Here is a 26139-nt window from a genome sequence, read left to right on the forward strand (position 1 = left end):
ACACACCATACCGTCTTCTGGTATTTTGGTTTTATTTTTCGTAGAAAAGTTCCTGCCCATAGCAAAAACGGTGCCTGCGCCAGGATACGGCATGAACCCGTCTCGTCCGAAGTAGAAGTGAGCTAAGCAATTTTTACGGCTTTTAGGGCAGGAGATAAATTTTCTTCCCGTCACAAAAAAAAACACAAGTAAAATATTGCCCAAACGCGAGAGACTCCACGTTTCTTGCGCAGCAAACGATATCACGAAACTTTCGCCTAACAGCTCTCACATACAACATGGTACAAAACATTCATTTATGCTGACGAAGCAACGAACCATTATGTCGAAGGCGTTGGTGCATCCTTGTGGACGGGACTGTAGTTTGATGGGGGTTTTTTACATCCTTTTTCCGTGGGAGGAAAATGCCACCATTGAGCATTGAACTGGGCGTATTGATATGTTGAACCATGAGCACTAAAGCGTCGCACAAGCTTTCCCGAAGGACATGCGGTTGCTGGTTTCGGCAGTGAACGACCCCGGAAAAAGCTCCTTCTACTACGCTGAATGCCGATTTCATCGTTTTGCCAGTTTGCACACTTTTCTACGAATATGTCAAATCGAATGTGTGTGTGTGTGTTTGCGCGTATCAAGACTTGTACGATTCGTTCCAGGTTTAGTAGCCCTTGTTTTGCGCTCCCTGCTATGCGCTCTGAAACGTCCCTTAGCACCCACTGAAAACAACCCATCCCCAAGCTACTATTTCTTGTAGTCTAAGTGAATTCACCACATCGTTGCTCTCGTGGTCTACTGGGAGGACGGAACAAAAGAAACAAATTGATCGGGAAGCAACGACAGAGACAGAGATAACACAACCCCAATGCTCGCTCGCTGCGACTGACGCGAACGCTCGAACGGACGCAGCCAAATAGATAGCAATCAAGCACCATGCGGCTCCATCGTGTCTGCGTCTGGCTGCGGTCTGGTGGTGGTGGGCGGTGTGTGGAATGAGGTTGTTTTTTTGTCACTGTTTTTCTTTTACGATCAAACACCGTTACCATGGTAGGCCGTGCTATTGGCAGACCGAATTCAATAAACATGTCCCAATTCCAATTTGCGACAACAGCGCTCGACACAACCGACTGTGGTTTGGAGCTTGGCGAAAAGGAACAGGCTTTGCACACGGCCCAACAAGCTAGCCTGTGTCGGCCAAGAACATTTCGCTCGGAGGCAGATTCTTGCATCCTGCAGCAGGTCTTCAGCACAAATCTGCGCCCTTAATCGGAATGTACGAGGCATTACGAGCCTTTCGAGGGCAAAGCCAAAGGACTCGGCCGAAACAGCCTTCCAGATAATTAGATTTATTTTCCCGACATTGCACCGCTACGTTGTCGACGTTCCTGCAGTACGCTTTTTGGGCATTAGACATTGGATCCGTATGCGCTGCGGAAGGCGGATAACATATTCAATGCAGGTTCATAAAATGACCTTTCACGAAATGAGCAGTTGCTTGGCTGGAGCAGAGACGGCTGATGATGACCATGATGCGTAAAAGCAGCACCCACTACACCAAGAACCTTTCATCGTTCGTTTAAAGAGAGAAAAGACAGCTTGAATTGTTGCCTGATGGACATCGAAGCTCCGTACAGAACAGTGGATCAATCGGATTCTCCTAAGACGCATGGTACGAAAATATTAACGCCGCCACCTTTTCGACCATCCCGATAGCCCAACACAATGGCGGCTCGGGGTGGTAGATATAAAAGCTCGTTAGGTTCAAAGTGCCATTGAATTATACTTCATGCAAATGGAACACTCCTCCTGAGCGGAAAGTCCTCGGCGGGCAAACACCGCACAGTGCTGGAATGAGCTGAGCGTTGGTTGATTTATTGGATTTACGAGCTACGCACTAAATATAAATCCTCCGGTTCAGCGGCATTAAGAGCCCACGTGCGTCTTCGTCTGTTTGTGCGTCGGTTTGTGACGTGAGTGTGTACATTGGTATCCAGTCGAAATTCGGCCACCGGAGCCAAGGAAGGTATTTAATAATTGAAACAAAGAACCTGCGTGCAAATAAAATGGAGAGAAATGTCTTACGAATAGCTGGCCCACGAAGGATCTAAATTAAAGGTTCGTTTACTCGTGAGTGACGTATTATTCTATAAGTTTTTAAATAATATTTTGCTTCTTTTACTACTTGGCCAAATCTATCTACAAATCATTTCAATTTCCAGTTTCTACACAACTGGAAAAATTGTCTTTGAAAATTAAAATTGAAATCATTCTTCGCACAAAAATATATATCTATTTCTATTCATCCAGACACCGCTGCTTCAAACAACCTGCTGACCTTTTTATCAGCCCAAAGAAAAATATCTACCATTATTCATGTCGCTTTAACTTTCTCCGACACCCTCTCTTCAACGGGCATTGGTAGCCAACGGTTAGGAATACATTTGACCCTCTGCAATAAAGTTTCACCACCGTTCCTTGTTGTCGACCTTGGAGAGCCCGTACACAGTGGGCAGTGTTTTTCAATGACAAACAGTTTCTCACCATATCGCTCCATTTTAATCTAGAAGCGGTGCACGATGAAGTCAACCGAGAAAGTACGTTCACCGAGCGAAATTGGAGCAACAAACTTGTGGAATCGAAAACAGTCGAACACCGCTGCACGTTCACACTCATACACCCCGGGGTTAACGGAGGCGGAGGCTACCCGATCCGTCTTGCAGGGGTCGTCGGAGGTATTGGTGGTGGGAAGCCGAATCGAAACCCACAGGCGTACCGTTTGTCATTTGCCATGATCATCGACACGCTATTCCATGCTAAGGTTGCGCTCGGAACGTGCTCTATCGTGAGCGAAACGAAGTCTTGGCCCGACTCCTCCAGTTTCTACTCCCAGCTACAATTACAACCTTCGACAACTGTGGCTTCCTTCGACAATCGTGTGACGTCAACGAAACTCATCAAATGTTGCGTTCGTGAGGAGCTGCGAAGAACACCGTACCTTCTGGGATGTCGATCCACCCAAACCAAATAACGATTGCCGGTAATTGTTATTGCTCAGAACAAGAACATCAAGGGCACAGAATCTTGTCTTTCGCCTAAGAACAGCAACACCAGAAGGTTCGGCAGCTGACTGTCACATCTTCATCGTCTCATCCCAAATGGACGATAATTTGAGGTGCTGATGAGCCAGGCGGACTTGTGGATGTCACAGCACAAGGAAAATGCTGTAATCAACCGAATTGTTCATCAGGATCTGTTCTTGCTTCTCCTGTGCCCTGTTCGACTTACGTTTCATTCGAAGCTTTTTTGCTGTGAATACTTCATCAACAGCACGGCAAACATTCTGGTATGTATGCCATGGCACAACAAGTTCAGCAATAGGAACAAACCCGAATCAATTGTTAAGGTGTTGCTACGAAATAAATGAGAAAATGAATCAGCCCAGCACTGTGTAGAGGGGTGAGCCACCGTCAAGACATCCTCGGTCTCTTGAATCCATTTCGTGTTCGTGTTCCTGTTCTTGCCCGTCCCCATGTGCAATGGGTGCTGCGCAGGCGGCCTTCTCGCCTTACCTCGATTGTGCGGTGGTGGCCTCGATTTTCCTCGGGCAATCACCGCTGGCTGGGATCGTAAAAAAGCGAATAAAAGCATCCAAACACGAACACAGGAATCGTTTCATTTCCAACAATATGGCAACTAGCATCCTTCCATCCATCCCACGGATGGATCCCATCGTGATGTGAGGGGCGCTCTTTAGATTCGGAGAAATGGAAACGAGGTCACGAACATCAAGGTCACCTCGAACGAGATTCTAAAAAAATCCTTATCCATCTACTCTGCTCTGTTTTTTTTTAATGCTTTGCAGTGTATTTTTGTCCTGAGAACAATAGGAAACTGCACAAACTGCATGGTCATTTTTGCAAATAGATGGCTTTGCTTTGGTGAACATATTTCAACGCAAAAGTTTTGGACAAAATGGTACAATACTACAACACAGTTGAGCCTTGCATTACAAATTTAATTCGATACACTGAATTATCCGTTCTACCGAAAACGCTCTATGCTGTTGTGCTCTATGACAAATAAAACATTTTGTTCCTGGCTTAGCACATTGGTAGAACACAATGTTTCTTCTTCTTCTTCTTTTGGCTCAACAACCGTTGGCGGTCAAGACCTGCCTCTGTACCATTTACCATTTAGTTTGCTTTCAGTGACTTATTGATCCCCCCATAGCAAGATAGTCAGTCCTACGTATGGTGGCACGGTCCATTTGGGGCTTGAACCCATTACGGGCATGTCATTAAGTCGTACGAGTTGACAACTGTACTACGAGACGCGCCACAATGTTTACATTTAAAATAAAAAAAGTGGAAAGCGTACATAAATACAAACAAGTTATCCTGAAGTCTAATAACTGGAAATTAATTATATTATTTAACAGTTCCTCATTATTACTTTTAAGTAACCGACGTAGTGGACTAGATCAATCACGCTTGCACCTTTAACTCGTGTGTTTACTTATTTGTAACTAACTGGCCCGGAAAACTTAGTTATTCCCAAAAACCTAAAATATAGCTTTGTTGTAGCTTAGCTTAGCTTTGTAAATTGTGTTATTTTTATCATGCCCGTATCCCCAAAGTATCGTATCGTCGAGTGCAAACCGCTAGGTACCTTACACTGTCAAAGTGCTGTATACAACAACAACCACAATGTTGTTCTTTGTATGGGAGTTAGAAAATTGCAATAAAATTATGTTAAATGTAACATAGGAAAATTTTATCAGTCTTAAAACCTATTCTCATAAGTAGTGTGCAAAGTTTCGTTGAAAATGATCCAGCAGTTTCGAAGGTTGCTGGCAACAAACGCCGAGATACGAGATTTTTTAATATATAGCGAAGAAGAAGATTTAACCAACTTTCTTCATCGTTGTCTAGGCAAAGCTCGCATTGCTCACGATTGAAGACAAAATGTTTGTAGAAATTACCGCACATTCCATTTTTTTCAACAAACAACATAGCTTGTTATTTGTGAATTGACTCGTTATTTTGCTGACGTATTTGCAACGCATTTAGAGGAAATCTCTTTGCAAAACAACGTTAGATAACTAAATAAAACGTTAAAATAACTTTAACTATCTAAATGCTTATCTATTGAGCAGGAAGTTTTCTCGTGTTAAACGTTAAATTAAATTAAACTGTTTTACAATGAAACTCAATTTGAGCTACTTTGAGGTAGCCCTCGGAATGTCCTTAATATACTGTTGTATAGAATATTGTTCTAGAGAGGATCGCTTAAACTTCAGTCATATTCATGTGATGCTTTAAATGATTGGAAATTTCAAATCCTGCCACACCGTGCCACACACGGTGCTCTAGGCACACTTACCGGTGGCGTTCGTCCATCATCCGTGTAGCCACAGTTACAGCCTTCGTCACAACATATTCGAACGAGCTCGTGTTCACCGCAGGTGCATGGCTCCTCGTCCTCCTCGTCGTACGGGCAGTCCTCCCGTATCAGTATGATGTAATCCGCTTCGAAGAATTCATTGCGCGTTTCGTCGAACACTACGCGATTTTTACGCACCGGCGGTGGCCGGTTCGGTTTCTTCAGCAGCCCCCGAAGGGTCCCGGTCGCCGTCTCACGCATCGCGCCCCCACCCGCGGCAAACGCTTCCGCCTCACTACGATACAGCGGGATCGCCTCGATCACGCACCCACAACCGTCAAAGCTACGCGCGACCCCGGCGCGCGCTTTTGGTGGCGGTGGTGGAGGTGGTATATCACGATCCTCCGCCTCGCCCGTCTTAACACTACCACTCGCACTACCGCCTGTGACACTGGCCGGACCGTTTACCACCACCACACCGGCCGAACCTGGCTCGCTTGAATCTGCGTCAGCGATTCTGGCTAACGACACTGGCAATACTGTAGCAGCACTTGCTTCCCCACGCGTACCCACGGCACGACCTTCTGCCCCACTGCACTGCACTTCTGCCCCCGACACTGTGACACCGAATCGCGGAGTTGAATAGATTGCACTTTGCCTGTCACCGACCGACACTACTCGCACCCCTTTCGGTGGCGGCGGTGGCGGTGGAGGCACTGCTGGAGGCGGACCCACCGGCAGTGGACGGGCTGGACCACGCAGCACCACCAGCAGATCGTTAGCTGCCGCCCGCTCTTGCTGCTCCTCTAGCTCCTCCTCGAGCTCATCGTAGCAGTACTTAATCCGATACACTTCCGGCTCGTAGTCCTGCAAATGGCGCGTGTCGAACTCGCAGTTCGTATGCGGATCGGCCGCCAGCAACTTTTCCAGCCGCCCAAACTCGTCCCCCCGAACCGTATCGGCCTCTTCGCCGCCCAGATAGTGGCGATGGTTGTTGTTGAGAATGTCCTCGCCAACGCCACTGAGAACAATGTGCCCTGAGGTGTCTTCCTCGTCGTCGTCGTCCTCCTCCTCCTCCTCCTCGTCGTCGTCGTCGTCGTTGTCCTCTTCCTCGGTGGATCCACCAATCACTACCGTCTCAACCACCTCGAGCGGATCCGCAACGCGAGCCTTCCCGCCAGGAAATATTTTACAGATTTCTTCCGACTCAGCACCGCTGCTCTCCGGCGTGTCAGTGTTTCGTCGCAATTCCTCGACGGCCCGTGGCTGTCGCTGGTACCGAAGCAGCTGGTTTCGACTGCCGAGTGGGATGGTTTCGGCGGTCGAGGCACAACGTGCTGGGCTGACTGTGTCCGCCGCACTGCCTCGCACTGTCTCTACGATACACTCGCTCGGCCCTTGCTGCTGTACCACGGGAGCCAGTAACGAGGGCAACGAGACAGCCTTCGATAATCCGTTCTCCTCCGCACGGCTGTTATTGTTCTTCTCTTGCCCTTCGCGGTGCCCTTCGGCAATCTCCCCCTCCTGATCTGTGCAGGATGGTTCTTGGCTGGCGGTTCTTTGTCTGCTCTGTCGCGCTAGATCCAGGCAGGACAGCGAAAGCAGCGAGGATGCAGAAAGCGACAGTAACGACGAGGACAGCGGTGGCAGGATCGGTCTAGTCCAGGATGCTCTCGCCGTTCGGTTGAGAGATGTTGATGGCGACGGTTGCGACGTGGCGTGTGGCGCCCGATTACTGCCGTGGCTTTTGCTGTTGCTCAGCAGATAGCTCTCCGTGTCATCCTCGTCTCGGGTTGCGTCCTGCTGTAAACAACTGAGCGAGGATGTTTTCCTCGACGCTAGTAGCGCACTGCTGCCGAGACCACTGCTGGCAGACTTTCGCTCACTGCTTTCGGATGCTGAGCAAGCTGCTGACGGTGCCACTACAGCCCCGAATCCTCGCGGCGATGACGATGATGATCCCAATGACGACGTCGACGCTGACGACAATAATCCTCTCCGGCTGCGTTGGTGTGTTGGTGAACGCAAGAGCGTCACGTTCGCATCGCTACAACCGTGGCCTCTCGCAGCATCTTCCGCGGACGCACGCAACGATGGAGAGCCTGCTGCGAGTGTGTTGGTGTTGGCATAGTCCGTCGACGACAAGCGAGCGTCGGGATGGCCTGCGCACACCAGCAGCGAGGGCAGCGATCCCCCAACCGAGCGGGGCGCCTCGCCGTACCGCCGCGCACCGCCTGCCCCAAGACCAGGCGTGTCGTGCGAAAGTGACTCGCGGAAAAGCTTCTTAGTGTAGGCAAAGCCACGAAATCGCTCCTCCAGACGCTTCAGGCGCTGGCTCGCCTCAAAACACTCGATGCCACCGCTGGGAGCTTCCGCCGCCTCGCCGCTCGCCCTATCACTGGTGTCGTCTTGCGCAGGGTGGTATCCCTCTATCGACACGGAAACTGTGGACGAACACTTGCTTCTCGAATCGCTTTGTACGCGCTCACCAACACTCACGCCTTCGCACACTTCCTGCTTTGGGCCGTGGTCTGGCAATCCTTGGGGACGGATTTCACTGTCAATAAACTGCTCAACGAATGGTCCCGTCTGTGTGCCTTGGTGCTGGTCCCTTCGCTCGCCAGGACCTTTCACAATGCTCACACCCCCCTGTTCGTCGCCTACTCGCTGCTGACACGGAAAGCTTCTTTCGTCACTCGCTGCACCACCATCGACGTCATCGTCGATAATAATAATTCCACTATCCGCACTGGACGGGTTGTTACGATGGCCCGTACGCGACTGGATATCCCCCGTTCGGGAGCTGCTCCCGTCCGAATCGTCGTCACCCTCCCGGTCCTGTGTGCTGGTGGCACTGTCCCTGAGCACTCGCGAGTTTTCACTGCAGTGGCAGGAGTTACTTGTTTCCCCAAAGGAAAACGGAGCCTGCTGCTGCTGCTGCTGCTGCTGCTGGTGATGAACACAGATGTGCGCACTGAGTGTTACCTCCACCAGCAGCGATGAGGAGGTCGAGTTGTGCTGTGGGCAGGAAGGACACTCCCTCCCTTCCGGATGATACTCGTGCTGATTTGCACAGGGACGATGCTGGCTGACCCCTTCTACGGTCGGCGGTGAGCACGTACCGTAATAATTTTCACTCTCACTGTCCGACGATAAAGGGCCCGTGGTTCGCGCCCCGTGTCCCTTCGCTGACACCTGCGTCGATTTTTCTTCACACTCCGTTGGGCAGGTTTGCACCGTGCGAGCGACGGCACCGTTCGGGGCCAGCTGGCGCTGCTGCCCTAGGCCTTTGGACCGTCGCTTCCCTTCTTCTTCGTCCTCACCGCTGGGACCAACAGCCTGCCACGGTAAGCTGCTGGCACTGACGCACTCTAATCCTCGCAACAGACTGGTGCTCTCTGGTCGCTGCTGGTGTTGTCCCTCGCCACCATCGTCGACGTAACACCGTTCGTCGATTCTCTCGCGCTCACCAGCGCTGCTATTCCACCGATGCGAAGTTGCAGAAACCCTCCCGTCCGATACCACTGGCCACTGTCGAGCGTTTGCTGGTGTCACTACGCGCTGCACACCCTGCCCACGATTGTCGTGCTCATGGTGCGTCTGCAAATCACGTCCATCGATGCAACAAACCTCAATGTCACTACCAGCGTGCTGGAGCCGTTCATCGATCGGTACGGAAGAATGCTTCACATTGCTCAACGTTACTACACCACGCTCGTCACAACTACTACTACTGCTGCTGCTGCTTCCATCATCGCTAGCCTCGGGCCGTCCTTTGACACTCAGTCCGCCGTCGTGAGGGTCGTGTTTCACCAGGCTGCCCTGTTGGTGTTGGTGTTTCCTGTGCCGTTCGCCGTTGATCGATTCGGTTCCAGCGCATGCGTTCGCTCGGCAAACATCCGCACGCGACGCTCTCGTCCCGTGCCCGCCCGCTCCCGACGGTCGGAGGGTGCACGCGAGAGTTTCGTCGATTCTCTGTGTGCTGGTGGTTGCTCCACCATCGGAATTTGCTGCCACGGCTGCTGGACAGATGGCGACGGTAGACTGCTCCTCGCGATGGCGCTCGTGACGACGGCGATGCTGATGATGATGATGCCGCTGACGATGACGATGACTCTCACTCTCGGCGTGTAATGGAGAGGAGCATGCGCGCTGAACCATTTCCGTTTCCAGCCACGCATCGTGCTCCGATGCTCCATGCTCGTCCCCGTCCATCGCTCGCAACCGTTGGGGACTCCATCTTCCAGCAGCTTCACTGTCAACGTGACCACTCTCAGCATCGCTCTGCTTGCCATTGACGTTTACCCCGGCCCGTCCCGCCGCCTCATCCGCGGCGCGCAAAACACTGTCATCTGTTTGCCCAGTCTCTGTTGATATTTCATTACGAAGCAGGCAGGGTGGATGGTGCTTTGGAGTTACCTTCCGTCCGCTGCTGGTAGGATCGCTTTCATCGACCGATACCCACTGCTCGCAAACGCTCTCGGTATCGATGTCTAGCACCTCTCCATTAATCCGCGCAGTCTCTTCTTCCTCTTCCTCCTCCTCCTCGGAGACTTCGCTATCTGGCAGATCTGACTCGCCGCGAGGATGCTTCACGCTATCCGACCCGTTATCGCTGTCGTAATGCCGAAATGGATCATCATCTAACAGAAATGTCACCTTTTTCACCCGACCACTTCCGGTGACGGGTCCGATTTGCGTTTCAGGCGGTGTAGCTTCCAGTAGCCCGTTGAATTCTTTCGCTAGCGTTTTTTGCACCGGCGTTTCGTTTGGTTCTGCTGCAGGCTCTTCTTGATCACTGCTGAAATCGATCAAATCGATCAAATCGTTATCACTTCCATTATCTTTCGGACCAATCTCTTCACCGTTATCGACGACCTCATTTACAGCCGAGGCGCATTGTTGTGGCCTATCAATCTTCAACTCTTCCCCGCCGTCGATAGATAATTCGTCGCCCTCGGCATGATGACCACTTTTCGAAAACGATTCCTCGGCTTTATTCCTCATCCAACCGTCATGCGGCAGTGCGGTAGATGGTGTTTCAAAAATATCCTTATGCCACCGCTCTAGGGTACTAGATTTAATCGAAGCAGGCTGTGTGACTTGTGCCACGGTGGCCACACTGTTTGTTATTGCTTCCGGAGGTTTGCGAAGGCTGCGCTTCACAGCAACTCCCACAATGACTGGCGGTTGCTTGAGTTTGGATAGTTTTGGATGGATAAAATCAACACTTCCCGTTGTACGCAGCATTGACGATTCTTCCTTCCAATCTTCCAACGATGTCGTTTGCGATACACTGTCGTCCATCATACCATCGTCGGACTCACAAACGCTGGTAACTGCTGGTATGAGCGGAGACAACGTGAGTCCATCCCGACCGTGAACTGAGCTTCCGAAAGGATCTTGCATTGTCTTCCGGTGTGGTGGCGCATAATCCGGATCTGTGTTGATAGTAGGACCAGCACCCGGTGACGATTGTAGCAACAAAGTTTTGATCGTTTCCATGGTGTTACAAACCAATTATTCGCTACATCCCGGTTGCCGACCAATGTCATGTAGTAACGGATGTCTTCTTTGGTATTCAATTGAGGCGCAACTGTGCGGTTGACTGAAATGATAGAACGGGGTAAAACAGGGGGTGTGAGAAGTACAAAACAAAATAAACATTACAGTCTGATGGTAGTTTAAGCTCTTTGTGAGATTTATTTAAGTTTTATTTTCCTCACGCTTAACACTTACATGTTTGAATGTTTGGTAATCATATTGCATATCTCAACAGTTTCAGTGGGAATGAAACAATGCATTTTCTATATCTTCCTTCTAATGCTAAGTACTGAGCCCTGGTAAAATCTTACAAACCACAGGCCGAAGAAAACCATAATACCATCGAAAAGTTTTTGTTGAAGTTACTCTTTCCTACGGTACCGGCCCTATATTGTTCATAATACTTCCCTGAGTTACACGGAAGGAATGTCCTCGTTAACGTCAACTTTTCCGAGTTCAAAACGAGATAACGAGATGAATCAAATGAAGTTTATTATTAGATGTCTTTTGTACTAGCATTTTTGCTCAGAAAACAAAACACATAAATTGGTTGTCTGTTCAATGTTGGTAATTAAAAAGAATACACTGCTTTTCTCGGGCACCCCCTTGGTAATTTGACCACTCGTACGACTCAACAACGTGTCGGTCGTGGGTTCAATCCTCATATGGATCGTCCCCCCGTAGCAAGGACTGACTATTCGGCTGTGTGGTACTGGCCTTATAGAAGACACTGTTTTTTTCTAATTTGATTTAAAAGTAAAAATTCATATCGTTTAATGTTTGCACACTTTAAAGCATATAAAATATCACATTAAAAAGTGTTATTTCTATGTAATGAGTAAAATTTTGCTGCAATAGAATACGGTGGTCTCAGAATATTTTATGTATCTTACAACCACGATGAATAAATCCGTTCTGTGTTAATAAAGATTCAACATAAAGAAAAATAAACGTCAAAAAACTCATGAGTATTATTGCCCCAGTTGAATGGCACGATTATTGAGCCAACAAGCAGTGACCAAATCATCCCCTCCATCGAGCGATTTTAACATTCTGATCTTGACCTAGCTCACTCACCGCACCTAGGTGTGGTTTTATCACATTTTGCTCTGTGAGTAAGTCGCATTGCACCAAAGCCAAGAAGCATCCCAGTTGAAACAAAAAACACGAATAAGAAAATTGCTACACCGTACACCGTAGAAGGTTCTGCAACCATGACCCACGTGGGTTCGTCGTAACGTACCCTACTAATCTTGACGCCCTGCAGCTGCTTGCAGGACAAAGAACAAAGAATATCGCCACGTGATTCGGAGCACTACATTCGGGGCTCCTCCCAAAACCGCTGATTGCACACACAACTAACAAAAAGCAGAAAATCCATGAACCAAAAGCTCGCTACCTTCAGCTCCAGTCGCAAGGACACTGACTTCATCAGATCTAATGAAATTTTACACCTTGCATCGCTTTCGCATCTTCGCCTTTATGCATCCAAACAGCGATAAGGGATTCTGCTTGAACACGGGACCAATGACCGTAAGCTCGCACCAGGCGTCATCATTTTAACACCATCCCTACAAACGTTGGGAGCCGAGGTCAATCCTCCGTGTGCCAGAAAACAATGCACAATCGACAAATCCTTGACCCAGGACAAAATGGCTCATGTCGCTCGATACGCGCCCGACTAGGACACAGCGCAATGGGAGCAAAAGTTCGTCAAACTGCACCGAAAGAGCAACGGAGGGCATTTATGCGCTGTGTGTTTTTTGCTCATGTTCTATGAGTTCGATCTACGTCACTCAGCATTTAGATGATATAGAATCTTGAGTGCTTGTGTGAATGTGTGCTATGATTTTTCTGGTGAGTCTGAACTATTATTAAATTAGCATTAACAAAGAAACGCTATATACCTACATACAATGTGAAAGGTAAAACGTGTTGGAAAATGAAGCAAAGCTGCGTTTACACAAACAGCAATCACAATCAACGGTGAGAACTAACGGAAGTGAAACGCTGAAATTTAATTTGAATGACAAAAACGAATGACGGATTGTATGCTTTGCCAAATTGAATTCATGTCTTATGCTATTAGACGACTGTAATTTAAAGGCTCAATTTTTACTAATTAATCATTCAATCACGTCACCAAACGTGCAAAGCTATTATTTTTCAACACTTACATGTAACACGTAACAAACGTGTTATTAAAGCTTTTTTTATTTATTGAAACTAACTTCTGACACATTGTTATAATTTATAATCCGTGTTACATTTTGTTTTGTTTTTTCGCCAAATTTTATGACATTTATATTAAACATAATAAACACACTTCAAGTCTTAAAGAAAATCATACAGACATAAGAGGAAAATATAAATTCGAGTAGAAATCACAGATAAAAATAAATAAATAATCTGATAAACGTAATAAACATTCATATCATAATAACATTTAAACAGATTCTATACAAAACGGAAAACTCTTGGTCTAAATTCATTACCACAACAAGCTTGTTACCTTTCGTTTGGCGTCTATTCTTTCAGCGCGATTACCCAACTGATGAAATGTAAAGTACCAGAAGAGCGCCCTCGACCTTGGTATCGAAAATGAGTTTGCCGCGAACTTCGGAAACTCTAGCCCACAGCAATACGCGCTTACCTTCAAAGTTACCAATGCCACTGCCACCTGCACCTGCCACGGCGCGTCTACACGTAGCACTACCCCGAAAACTTATTTCATAGCCTATCAAAACGCTATCTGGAACCATTAACAGCTACGGCTCTTCACGGTGCTTGCTTTTTCTCGCCATCCTCCCCGGAGGGCTATATGCTAACCATGATAATGATAATCTTCCAGTCAGGAGGTTAATTTTCGCATCACAATTCTTGCACACCGGCAACAGCGGCAGAAAGGATTCGCCCCACAAATCCCTGCACAAATAGGCAAAGTCGGAGGCCGAAACTCGGTCCCAGCTTATCGGTGGACTCGGTGGTATTTTAAAACAACTTCAGACAGCCTCCGCGAATAAAGCTTTTGTGCCCAGACTCGGTGGCTGGGCGAATGAAATTGTTCCAATCCGGAACCATGCCAGGGCGCTAGAATGTGCTTGTTTAATTAAAAATTTAAATTGCACCTCCATCGTACGCGCCCGGCTGCGCGTATTCAAATTAACTTTTTGCCAATCAACACAATCCGACACTGTCGCTAACCTTTCGGATGGCACATAATCGTTCGAACAAACCAAGCCGTGCGGAATGTCGTACAAACCAACGGAAAGTAAGATGAGTAAGTCTACGCAGAATATCAAGAGGTGAATCGGTATTCCAACTACGACATCGGGTGCATATTTGCCCAGCATGAAAATCAAGTATATTAGGCAAATGGTTGAACAGGTAACGTTCCTCTTGATATGTAAACTCGCAAACGTAGTACATGTTTTCCGTAACAAGGAAATTGTGTTTGAAGTGCAAGTTCAAAGATCCATCCGAAAACACACACATTGGTAGATGGTCCCGAAATGCAATAGTACTTACTCCATGGCAATCAAGTTTCATTCATGGGAAAAAACTTCAAATTCTAAGAAATTTATGAATTATATTTCTAAGAACACTTCAAAAATTCAAAAATAAATATGAAATAATGTACAATTTCCATCAAACGATATTGCTGTAATAATCAATCCAGTCACGTCTAACTCAAAAAGCGTTGAACTCAATAATTCAGCAATATGTTATTTGGGGGATCCGTCACGAATCTTCCACCCATGAATGGTCAATGGCCGGTCTCTGCACTTCACACAGCTTACATGGCAACTTAACTCATGGCTGGAGAAAATCATAACCCTCAACATACCGTGTGCTATCTTTGAACCTAAGAGAAACTTGTAACGCCAACAAACGTCCCAGTGCCGTTTACCGCAAAAGACTACCCTGGGTCGGAGTTTCGTCGTAAGAATCCATTTCACTCAGTGATACAATAATTCTATTCAAATTAATTTACATAAACTTTTGCTGCCTCTCGCCGCAACTCCTTGGTTTGTAATTGATGGTTACTTTTATGGTTTTGTCGAGACCCGAGCCATCGGAGTTTGAAAGGTAAGGATGCAGGAAATTGCTGTCCCGCTTAAACGAACCCTTGTTTTAAATATTCGGAAAACATGTCGTACCAATGTTTTATTCATAGAGTTCATTCTAACCATCTGGCTCAGGATGTCTTGGGCATCATGAGCAACATTAAAAGTTCACTGTTGTAATGGCACCCTTGACCTAGGCATTTGCAAAAGCTTCCGTTTTTTTTCTTAGCACGCCTAAAATACATCAAATTATTCAAATATAATCCAGACTAAATGGCACATATATTTGCTCAGAAAACATAATCCATTAAACTCACGATAAGTCACGAAAAATAATCACCATGCCCTTGCAAGGCTAAACGGCAAAGCGAAACACATCATAACTGTAAAGTAAAAATGTATGTAAAATGTAAATGATTACTACCCACAAAAAAAGCCAAACGAATGAAGTTTGCTTTCCCCATGCATTTATGGCAGGAAAAGTTTATCAAACAGTCATTAAAAAAATAAACATCCAACTTTTGTACCCGGCCTCTTTCAAATACTTTGCAAGTTGAAAGCATTCCGCGTTTAAGTAACAAACAGAACTCATCAACAATCCGACAAAAAAATACACACAGTCAACGGAAATGATCCAACAAACGAAAAGTTCGCTACATCCATCGCGCAAGACGCTCGGAATCGTACAGGCCTCAAAAAGCCTCCAAAAGCAACCATCACTACCAAACTCACCACCCATCCAATTGGCTCCCCGTGTGCGCTGAGCATATGGATCATTACCGCAGCATAGATCATCACTGATGATAAACTGCTTACATAAAAATCTCCCGCACAGCCAATAATAACAAATAAATAACGACCCACCAACCCCTGTTTCGCCCGAATCCGGTTCAATCGTTCGTTTGCACCACGCTTCACGTTCCATGTTTACGATGAATGTTTTAAATTCTGCACCACGTTTCCCATCGGTCGAAAGATGTTTCCCATCTCGCCTTCCAACAGTTGGTTACCCGATTAAAACGAACCACACACTCATCCCTCCATCCGCACCCGGCGTGGAGCTTATCTTTGTCTTTCGGGAACCCTGAGAATCGTCATTGAATGTGCATTACTTCTTCTGTGTGCATTTTTGTTCGTGTTGTTGCTATCTCGTTTTCACTTGTTTACATCTATTCTTTGCTTTTCCTCACCACGCTGAGCGTCATGCAGGTGTGCTGTTGCATTGATTATCGCATATGCACATGCGGCATAGGGATGGTCGGTGTCTATTTACTAGTGATATAACCGTAAATAAAGTTCGCATAACATTTCTAGAAATCTATTCTTATTTGCACTAATCTAATATTTTAAAATAACGTATTGAATTGTTATGTTCTAGGTCAACTGCTGGCAATCAATAAATCTAAATCTAACACTACTAAAACTAATCTAATATTGGCTCCTTCTATATTTTAAGCCAGAAAGCTGAAATTTTCAGCCAGTCATTAGAACAGCATTCATCATCCGGGTGGTATCAATTTGACAATTACGAACCGTCATATTGTATTTCAGCAATTGTGTACAATGTTATAGTACTTTTATATAATTTCAACTAATCGATCCATTTTTTACCTTCCTTCTTTTAACCGCTAACCTGATCGCGCCTGCGACGAATCGGTGTTTGTTTACATATTTTTCAAGCTAAAATAATCTAGGCTGAAAATCGCATGCTAGTTTTGTGTGAGGTTTTTTATGGAGTGTTGACATGATTTCAGTCAAACTAGTGTCAAACTACATGTAACACATTTAACTAATATCGTAAAATCCCCCATTGGTTAACACGAAAATTATTCAACTACAGTGGAACCCCTCATCACGAGTTTAATCCGTCCCAGTTACTGACTCGTTATATGAAAAACTTGTTATGCGAGAGGTTCTTTTCCATATGATAATTTGTTCCAGGACAGTACAAGTAGAATCCAATTTAAATAGACCCTCTAATATTTTAAACTCTGTAAATAAACAAATCATGAAATGTTCGCTAGCCTAATACTATCCTTGACTATTATTTGCTTCTTTACATTTTATTGAGATTATTTAAAAGTAGCCAAAAACTAGTCCGCTTGAAAGCTTTAAAGACTGCCAACACTTTCGAAGTTGTGTCGTGTTCTGTATTATTTTCGGATTTTTTATTTGATATAACCGAACTCAAATGAATAATAGTTTGTTGAGGATTAAATCAGAAGAAATCCAATACAAATGTCGATTTACTGTTTAGAATCCATCGATGGGTTCGACACGTAGATTATATTTAGCCTATGAACTAGACTTTGCGGATCCATAATCTGCAGGATATCATAAAACTGCTACACTGTTCCATTGTCGTGATGTCAAAATCATGACGAAGCATATAGCAGAGCTATTAGTGGAAATATCATGTCGCGGTGCATAATTTTCCATAAATTTTGAATTATCAAATGCATCACCGGCTCACATTCTCACTACTGCATGGGGGTGCCAAGAAGGTAGCAAACACTTTTTACGCTAGCGTAACGCTTCGCTTATCACATACACCTGCATGTGTGTGTGTGTGTCTGTGCGCGAATGTGGGCGCCAGTTTACTTCCGAATGCGCACGTTCTGCAACAGTGCACATTCCCACGCTGCAAGGTGAGACACTCTTACTGATTGTACACATTCAATGGACCAGCAGTGCATGTTTGAACTATGACGAAAGGTGCGAAATAATTGATAAGTATTTAACTAAACCATGAAACACTTCATATCTATTCCGCTTTCCGCGGTATAATTTCAAAATATCATAAGTAAAAAATAAATTTCAATTGATACAATAACAAGATATAACTTGTATTCCGGTCCGTGGGCCGGTCTGGTGGTACAGTCGTCAACTCGTACGACTTTAACAACATGCCCGTCATGATGGGTTCAAGTCCCGAATAGACCGTGACCCCATATGTAGGACTGACTATCCTGCTATGGTAACAATAAGTCACTGAAAGCCAAGCTCACTTCGCCAAGTGGGTACAGGCTGGCCTTCACCGACAGCGGTTGTTGTGCCAAAGAAGAAGAAGAACTTGCATTAAGCAATAATGGAAGCACCAATAAAGATACATAAAAATGTTTTCAAATACTAGTTTTCCACACGTAATTCTTTAAAAAGTTAAATATAATTTAAAAATTCATGAGTCATGACGCATAGCATGAAAAACGTCTACCAAAACACACACAAAAAAAACTAATTACCAATCCAATTCGAGCGCCCAATAATACATTTTTTTCTGCGCAATTGACCATAACAAGGAAGCTATTCCTCCTCTTCAATAGCCTCTTCCTCTCTTGTTGCATAATTTTCTTTGTCAATGTTTATTTAGAAGTAAACATCGTTCCAAAAGTTCACACCCTTGATTGATTGTAAGCTTTTCCATGAATCGCATACTACGTGTAGCCAATCGAAGAATCCTCTTTCACAATCAGCCTCTCGGCACCAATCAATCATCAACAATGCACCACGGACTCACGACCGTTACCAGATAAGCCTACATTACCGGAAGAGCATTAGCTGGCGCGAAGATTACACCCAATCGCTGATGAGTGGTAGCGATGGGCGCTCAGATAATCATCGGCCCTTTAAAGAGCTACCAAATTAAAGATGGCTCACTGCAAAGCTGCAGTGTTGCACAACCGAAACACATTTCGTCTTCCTCCACCCATCGATTCAAGCTACTCTGTTGCAATACCGGAGGGCTTGGTAGTGTGGAAAAACCAAATAAAGGTAAACTTTCCATGAGCGACCTTTCAATTGTACACGTGCAGCAATGCGCAAGGCGAGTGTAAAATGATTCGTTATGATTATGATGAGGAAAATTGCATTTCGGTCCGCATCGCCACCGTACGGACGCAGGGCTCGTGAAGGGGCTCATCATAATTTTCTCACCTCATTCCGTACATTTCTTCCCAGCCATGAATGGTGGAAGAAATGTTGCTTTTCCACACGGACATTGCATCACCGGTGTTGCCACCAGTGGTCACCAGCGGCGGCTGTGCTAAAACAATCATCTTATACGATCGGCGCACGTCATCATCGGGGACACGCTTTTTCTCGACGCATTTCTTGCTCATCTTTTTCGTAGGTTTTATTGTTGTAATACGTCCACTACCTAGGAAACTCTTCGAAAACAAACCGACAAAAAACAGGTTTTTCTTACACACTCAGTCAGACAGACAGTCAGCATCAGCTTGGATTAGGCGTTGGATGAGTAGTGCAATGGATAAAAATTACAAACTTGCTAAAAAATAAAAGGTATAAAAATTTACACAATAGAATTGAACGAATTATCATAAAAAAAACTATTGGTGGATCACGAAATCACTAGTCGATTTAGTTGTTCAATGTTTAATGAGAAAGTAAATTTTATCACATATCACAACCAGTACAACCAAAAACTTGATTTTTGCCTTGGATAATGATATTTTTGTTTTCTAGCATTATTTAAAGCATTGAAAAATATACCTCAAGCTACTTGTAACAACTAAGATCTGAAGAATAATTAGACCACAAAGCGGCAAATTAATAGATATTATGTACAATTTATTCATTTTATCCTAGATAAATTAAACCAATTGGAAAACTCATAGAATAAAAATAATCGTTTCACAAAATTTTACAAAACTTATATGAAATAAAAGCCGCATCCCATGCCGCATGCCAATGCGCCTAAAGGTCTCTGCAGCAAATTGATGTTATGAAATGTCTGTTGCGTTTCATGCCCGTTGGCGTCAAAACCGGTACATCCGTAAGCTTTAAAGCGTTGTTTGCTAGCTTTTCCACATGCACCAGACTGGGGCGAAATGTTTAAAATAAAAGCAATATAATCTACGGCGGGTCCATTTCGCCAAAAAAAATTCTCACATACTGACGAAAAGTTTCAATGCTGACAAAGTACAACCAAAATCAAGGACAGACAAAATTTTGAAGAAAATGGAAGAAAACGTTTGTACGCCCTGCTACAATTTCACACCTGGGATTTTACTGTTACCAGGCGCTATAACCCACATTTGAGCCAAACAGTTGACCTCGCAGTGAGCGCGATAAGTTACTAGTGGCTGATTATACACCCTACCAGAATTATGCTCGATTCCAGCGGAAAGAAATTGACTTTCTTGAGCGTATAATCTACGGCTGCAGATGAACGAAGATCACAGTGCGTTTAGAGCGTAAGGCGGAGAGTAGAGCAAGCAACAAAGCAGCCCAACGATACTCGACCACGATTGTCAGCTCAAAAGTAGGTGAATGAACGCTGAAAATCCAATCTACATTTTTCTACCATTCCCAAACCTCCCGGCCAGCGGGACTGGTTGGTTCACTTTTGTGACATCCCATTTTTCACGCCAATTTCTACGCTCAATCCAGAAAAAGCTTCAAGTAGCTACCGCAAAGAAGAACCACCGGGAAGCATCATCTTCTCGAGGGTGTACACGACGAACATTTCTACTTGCACCAGCACCTCGCGAAGACAAAAACATTATATAATTAATGTGTGAGAAAATCCATAAATCATGGAGAAATTTTATGGTAGGCCTAGTCGGAACACCACTACCAACACCGTTCGCGGCCACAGCAAAATCTTGGGCCAGACTGAGGGGGGTATAGGGCAATGCTGGGAGACTGTTCCAATCTGCCCGCTCGAACGTTGTTTTTGTGTCTCTTTCTCTCTCTCTCTGTGCTGTTTTCTCGTATTTTCCTTCAATCCGTTTTAAAACATTCATCAGCGCTAAGAGATCACTTTTTTCTACCGCCCAGCAATGGGTTGTTCTCCTGGTGCTCTTTTTCTTCTCACATACGTGCGGCAACTAGCAGGCGCATTTAGAGAGGCAAGACGGCAGTATTCAATGGAGTGGGAGCGCAAGAGATGAACGATGCACAAGAAAACGGTAACATCTTATGCAGCGGTTCCACAAAACTTTACGGAATCCCAGAAAAACATACAAGATTATGAAACCGCCAAACTAATAGTACAGGTTTATTTTAGAGATGACTGCACCAAATGAATATGTCCGTTAGTTGCAAATCAATTTGCCACACAACATTGTAATTGATGGATCCTTCAAACAATTCAAGCAACTGCTTCTATTTATAACCATTAGATTGTCATGACAGGTTAGTTTTTCATTTCATGCAACTGTCGTCACAGTGAAGTTGAAATCACACATTATTATACAATATAAATTTGTACCAGCCGCATTCAATCAGGAAGCCAATCAAACCAAATTTCACGCCCCATCAAAGACTGCTTCCACACAGCCAAGCTACGCGTATTGTATTTCGCAGCACTCATTAGTGCACTGCAAGGGCAAAATTCACCACAACCAAAACGAACAAAACTGAAGCCGACACTTCTTTTTAACCCTGTCGAACACACGTGCAATAAATGTGTTAATTTCGATTTGTGTCGATTTACAGATCTATTTGGAAACATCAATCGACTCGGCGTTCGCCGGGCAGCGCATATCCCCAATATCCGAGCCATTCCCACGAATCCGGTCCTTTGGGAATGTAACGTAATTGAGTTTCATTTGAACGGTACGGCAATACTTTAATCGCACGTTTTCTCATTCCAATCTAACCGTTTAATACATTCCTGTTAGACCCAATAAAAATTCATTTGTTTTTATTCCTCTGTTGTACGTTGCACGTGAGCTGTCGAGAAAAGCCGTTGATTTGAATTTCATGAAAACCGCTCTGTAAAGTTATTTAGTTGAATGTTTCGCAATCAATTGAATGAATTCGAACCGGCATGTTGAAAGGTCAAACAAACAAAAAACAAAACATGAATAATTTCCATTTATTGAACCCTGCAAATGCTTCCAATCAATCGAGACAGTACCAAGCGGCGGCTTTCAGTTGTTGAACAGTGCATATTACAAGCAAACCACGTGCCGAATTGTTTGCCCAGAGTACACTTTACCTTTGCCTTGAGCTAATGTTGCCTGCCTTTAAACAACTGTGATTTTTTCGTTTCGCCCACCGCGCCTAAAGAAGCCCCCGACATGGTGCGCTTTAAGCATTTGGGTCATCGTAGTGCCCCCCCGTACCGGTGCCATGCCGGTAAACGGGTCAAAATCAACATTCAAAACAACGCCGCACAATTGGCTGTAGTAGGTACACCCAAAAAACAGTGCGCAGATTCTACAAATATAGCCTTTCTGTGTAGTGCGCGTCTACGCCCTACACCATCAAACGTATCGGTATTAGCATCATCCCGCCATTCGTCATACAAACAATATTTTGTTGGTGTTTTTCTTTCGTTTTCTTTTACGCTACAGCACCACACAGCTCTGCTCGGCCCTCGAGCTGGCCGGAAAACGAATCCGGACCGGCAACCATTTACTAACGGCAAGAGACGGACCGTCGGACGCTTTTCCATCGCGACCCAAGTGTGCACGGTACGGAGCAACTCGCCAGAAGAGCCCCTAATGGGTTCGAGAGCATCGCAGGAAGGCTCATTAGCATAACCAGGAACGCGATGAGACTGGGAAAATGGGCTACACTTTTCTTTTTCCTTCTTTTTTTTGCATCACCAGTTAGCCTACGGACATAATCATGGGGAGAGAAGGAGAAGATGAAAGGTTTCCAACAAAAGCTCTCTAAATGTAGCCCCTGCGTGTACCAGCAAACACACAACCCATCTAAACATGATCAGCTGTGTTCGCTGCGATAACAAAGGCGAGATAGGGCGAGCCATCGGTGAAAAAAGTTTTACTCAAGCGAACAAAAACGGTCCTATAAAATGTCCGTTATCTGATGGCGGTTCGGTAAATATGCTTAACATTGTTGCAAAAGTAAGCTTTCGCAATGAGAGCTTTCGCCGGGTGGGAGGAAATGCGTAAGACTTTACCCTGGATCTGGCAGCATTTTATGTATGTAACAAAAATCAAACACTATTCCACGCTTCAACCACAACGGCTGGGGACAAAGTGTAACGCCAAGCGGACAGAGCGACAACCGGAATTATATGCAGTACAGTAAACCCCGCGTTTATGCCGGGTAAAGGGGTTTGCGACAGGAAATGGCAGCAAAAAAACCCCTTCGGAAACGGAAGTGAGAAGTGAGAAAAGTGTAGCGTCCCACCCAGCCACACCGGGCGTCGACAGCGATGGCGATTATCTGGAGGAGATTATGATAATAGTCAATTCTAGTAGCACAGGATGGCTGCAAAGGATGAGCCGGCTCCGGTTGCTCCAGGCTGGCAGGAAGTACTTTTTTGTTACTCTGTTTGGTGCAATTTTTCTCCGCTGCCGGACAGCAACGGTTTGTCCTTGGGCGACCGATTTCATCTTTCTTCTCATCCGTTTCATAAGTTGATTTTTTTCTCGTTACTTAAAGTGCTACGTCTCACAATTAGATAAATTTAACTTGTCTTAGAACATGGGGAACATCCTAGTGGAAAATTCTTGGTACTAAAGTTAACTAAAACAAAACTAAGCTTCTCACAGCAAAAAAAAAAACATAATCTGTCCCTTACGGGTAACAGAAAACACAAAAGCATTGCTAGCAGATAATTATTGCCATCTTTATTCAGTCTGCAGTAGTATTAGAGCATTTTCCCAAACTAATGATTCAAGTCTTTTGCCTCCTTTTCTTACTGTTTCAACTGAGACACGGTGAAAAACTTTTATGAATGGAACCTCGGTCTCAGTACAGCCCCAACCCAATCTGCACGCCGGCACTCAGTCCGTCTGCAATTTTCCCACCGCAGCAATTAGCCAGCGAGCCGAGAATGGGAATGTCGAATGAGAACTGAGAAAACCCATCCAACCCCATCCAGGCACGTATGAAAGCACTGGTATGAAGCCCTCAATGCCATTCGTGACGTCATTTCCTTGCCACAAATCGTCCAATCACAACTCCAGTCGACACATGAAACTAATCCCACTGTTCCTCGGTCGCAGCTTTAATCCACACTACTTCCTTCTTCCTTGAACATTCTCATGTCCACCCAAAACACGCCACATAGACAGACAGTCGAGGAATGTTCTGAGGTTCTTTAAATTCTCGTATCCATTCCATCCAGACATTCATGAAGATGGCCAGACAAATTCTCAAAAAAAACTGGGGTGGGGAGGGACCAGCTCATCCATGAACCATGAACTGCACAAGTAACAAAACCGCAAACCAAACCGGACACACTCGTATACACACACGCACATACACACGTACAGAAACACGTCGTTCTTGGATTCTTTTTCGCTGCAGCTCGAACTAAACCGTGTAACTGCATGCCTTGGGCTTTCAGGTGATGCACGAGTGGGTTTTCACGTGAGAAAAATTAAAGGTCCAGCATTTCGCTATTGCTGACCCATGCAGTCTGGCTAAGCTATAGATGCTGAAATTGCAATGTTGCAATGCAGACAAACGGTGTTCGTGTGGATGATGATGATGATGATGATGGGGATGAAGTTGGCTGAGAAAATGCCGGAGGAAAATTCTGGACGACTGTCACTCTGCGTGCCATCCTTTCATTCTCAATCAAATCAACATGCTTGACCACGGGTAGCAGGATGGACGAAAAGTCGACTGGGCGGTAGAATAAAGGAAAAATGGCATATAGCACAGCACTCGGTAACATCAAACAGATAGACGATCCGCCATATGGCAGACGAATGAAACGGTTCGCTTAACAGATTCGAGTAAAAGTTTTCTCAGTTCTGCAAATAGATTTTTTTTAATTTGCAATGATTGAAGTTGTCTTTAGGTTATGCTATTATTATGCATATTGGTACGTTTTTAAAGCCATTGTTAACGTCATTTTGGCGTTACAAACCCTTGTGAATCTAAACCTAATAATAATTTGCTTCTGCTTCTTCTACTACTTGGCATAACGTCCTTCGCAAACATGCCGGCCTATTTAGGAAATTTGTCCATTTTACGGACATTTTATTAAGTCGTATAAGTTGATGAATATACCGCAGGACCACCCCTAATTAATAATTATTTTTAATCACGTACATAAATATTCTTTACTGTCTTAACGATTATCATCCTTGCGATAATCATTAGAATTTCAAGCTCGATCTTTATTCAGTTCATACGGCCAGCTCTGTTACATTTAAAATCGCCAACTTCACGCAACCTAACAGATTTTAATGTAAACTCTTTGGCTATGGGATGGTTATACTTTTTGGGGTAAATATTTTACATACCATGCACCATGCAATTTCATTTAGAAATGATGAGGGTGTGCAATGCACCTTTTATATTCTAAGAAGGCGAGCTTCAACAGATCAATTAATTACGACCGTTGCCATATTTCTATAAAAAAGTACATTACCACAGAGTCCCATGTATGTATGATTTTTATTTCTATACAGAATGTATTCAATGTATAAAAGCATATTAAGAACGCAAACAAGGAAGTTCATAAGGAGAGAAATATTGCCTGGGCAGAACTAGTGATGGGAAAAATGAATCTCGAAAGGGATTCGAATCTTCGAATCCCAATCCTTATTGTGATTCGAATTTTTAAATCCCAATCCCAATCGCAATCAGAATCACAATCATAATCCCATTACCAATCGAATTCCAATCGAATCGCAATCCGAATCCCAATCCAAATCGAATTGCAATCGAATCTCAATCGCAATGAAATCTTTTAGGGATTCAAAGCCTACAAACGGGATCTGATCCGATCGAATCCTTCTAAGGATTGAATCTTCGAATCTTCCGAATCCCGAATCTCCCAACACTAGGCAGCACTATAACCACTAAAAAACGATCGAATAACATCTCCATTAACTTGGGCTTCAAGTTGAGCTTTCAAACTATTTCAAACAATTGCTAATTGTAGCAGTTTAGCTAATGAGAGAAATCAACCCATTGTCGTAATAGTAACTTTCACCAATTACAATTCCATGCGCTGTCGAGAGGACTACTCTGTGATTAATTATTTATTGCATTGCTTATTAGCGATGAAATTTTCAAACCTTTTCCCCGTGGAGAGTCCTCAACAACCTTAGGTAGCTTTTGAGAATTTGTTAACGTATTTTTTTTTTCGTGTTCCTTCAAAAATACTTTTCGAAGGCTTAAAAAATTCCAAACAAAAGTCGCAAAAACGCTCTGTGAAGATTACCTCCATGTATAAAAATGCTGTAATTAG

At 44.8% G+C, this 26139-nt stretch overlaps 1 protein-coding gene across 7 annotated transcripts in view; it reads right to left on the reverse strand.

Annotated features, from left to right (window-relative positions):
- LOC5667599 (uncharacterized) overlaps window positions 1-26139 on the reverse strand; it is a 64879-nt gene that overhangs the window by 34828 nt on the left and 3912 nt on the right. For all 7 annotated transcript variants that reach the window (XM_061643050.1, XM_061643055.1, XM_061643053.1 and 4 more), the window contains exon 3: window positions 5377-10984. In XM_061643050.1, coding sequence (XP_061499034.1) covers window positions 5377-10881 — 5505 coding nt within the window. In that variant the 5' untranslated portion in view covers window positions 10882-10984. The remainder of the gene's footprint in view (window positions 1-5376; window positions 10985-26139) is intronic.

The sequence above is a fragment of the Anopheles gambiae genome, chromosome 2 (assembly GCF_943734735.2).
Source record: "Anopheles gambiae chromosome 2, idAnoGambNW_F1_1, whole genome shotgun sequence".
Lineage (NCBI taxonomy): Eukaryota > Metazoa > Arthropoda > Insecta > Diptera > Culicidae > Anopheles > Anopheles gambiae.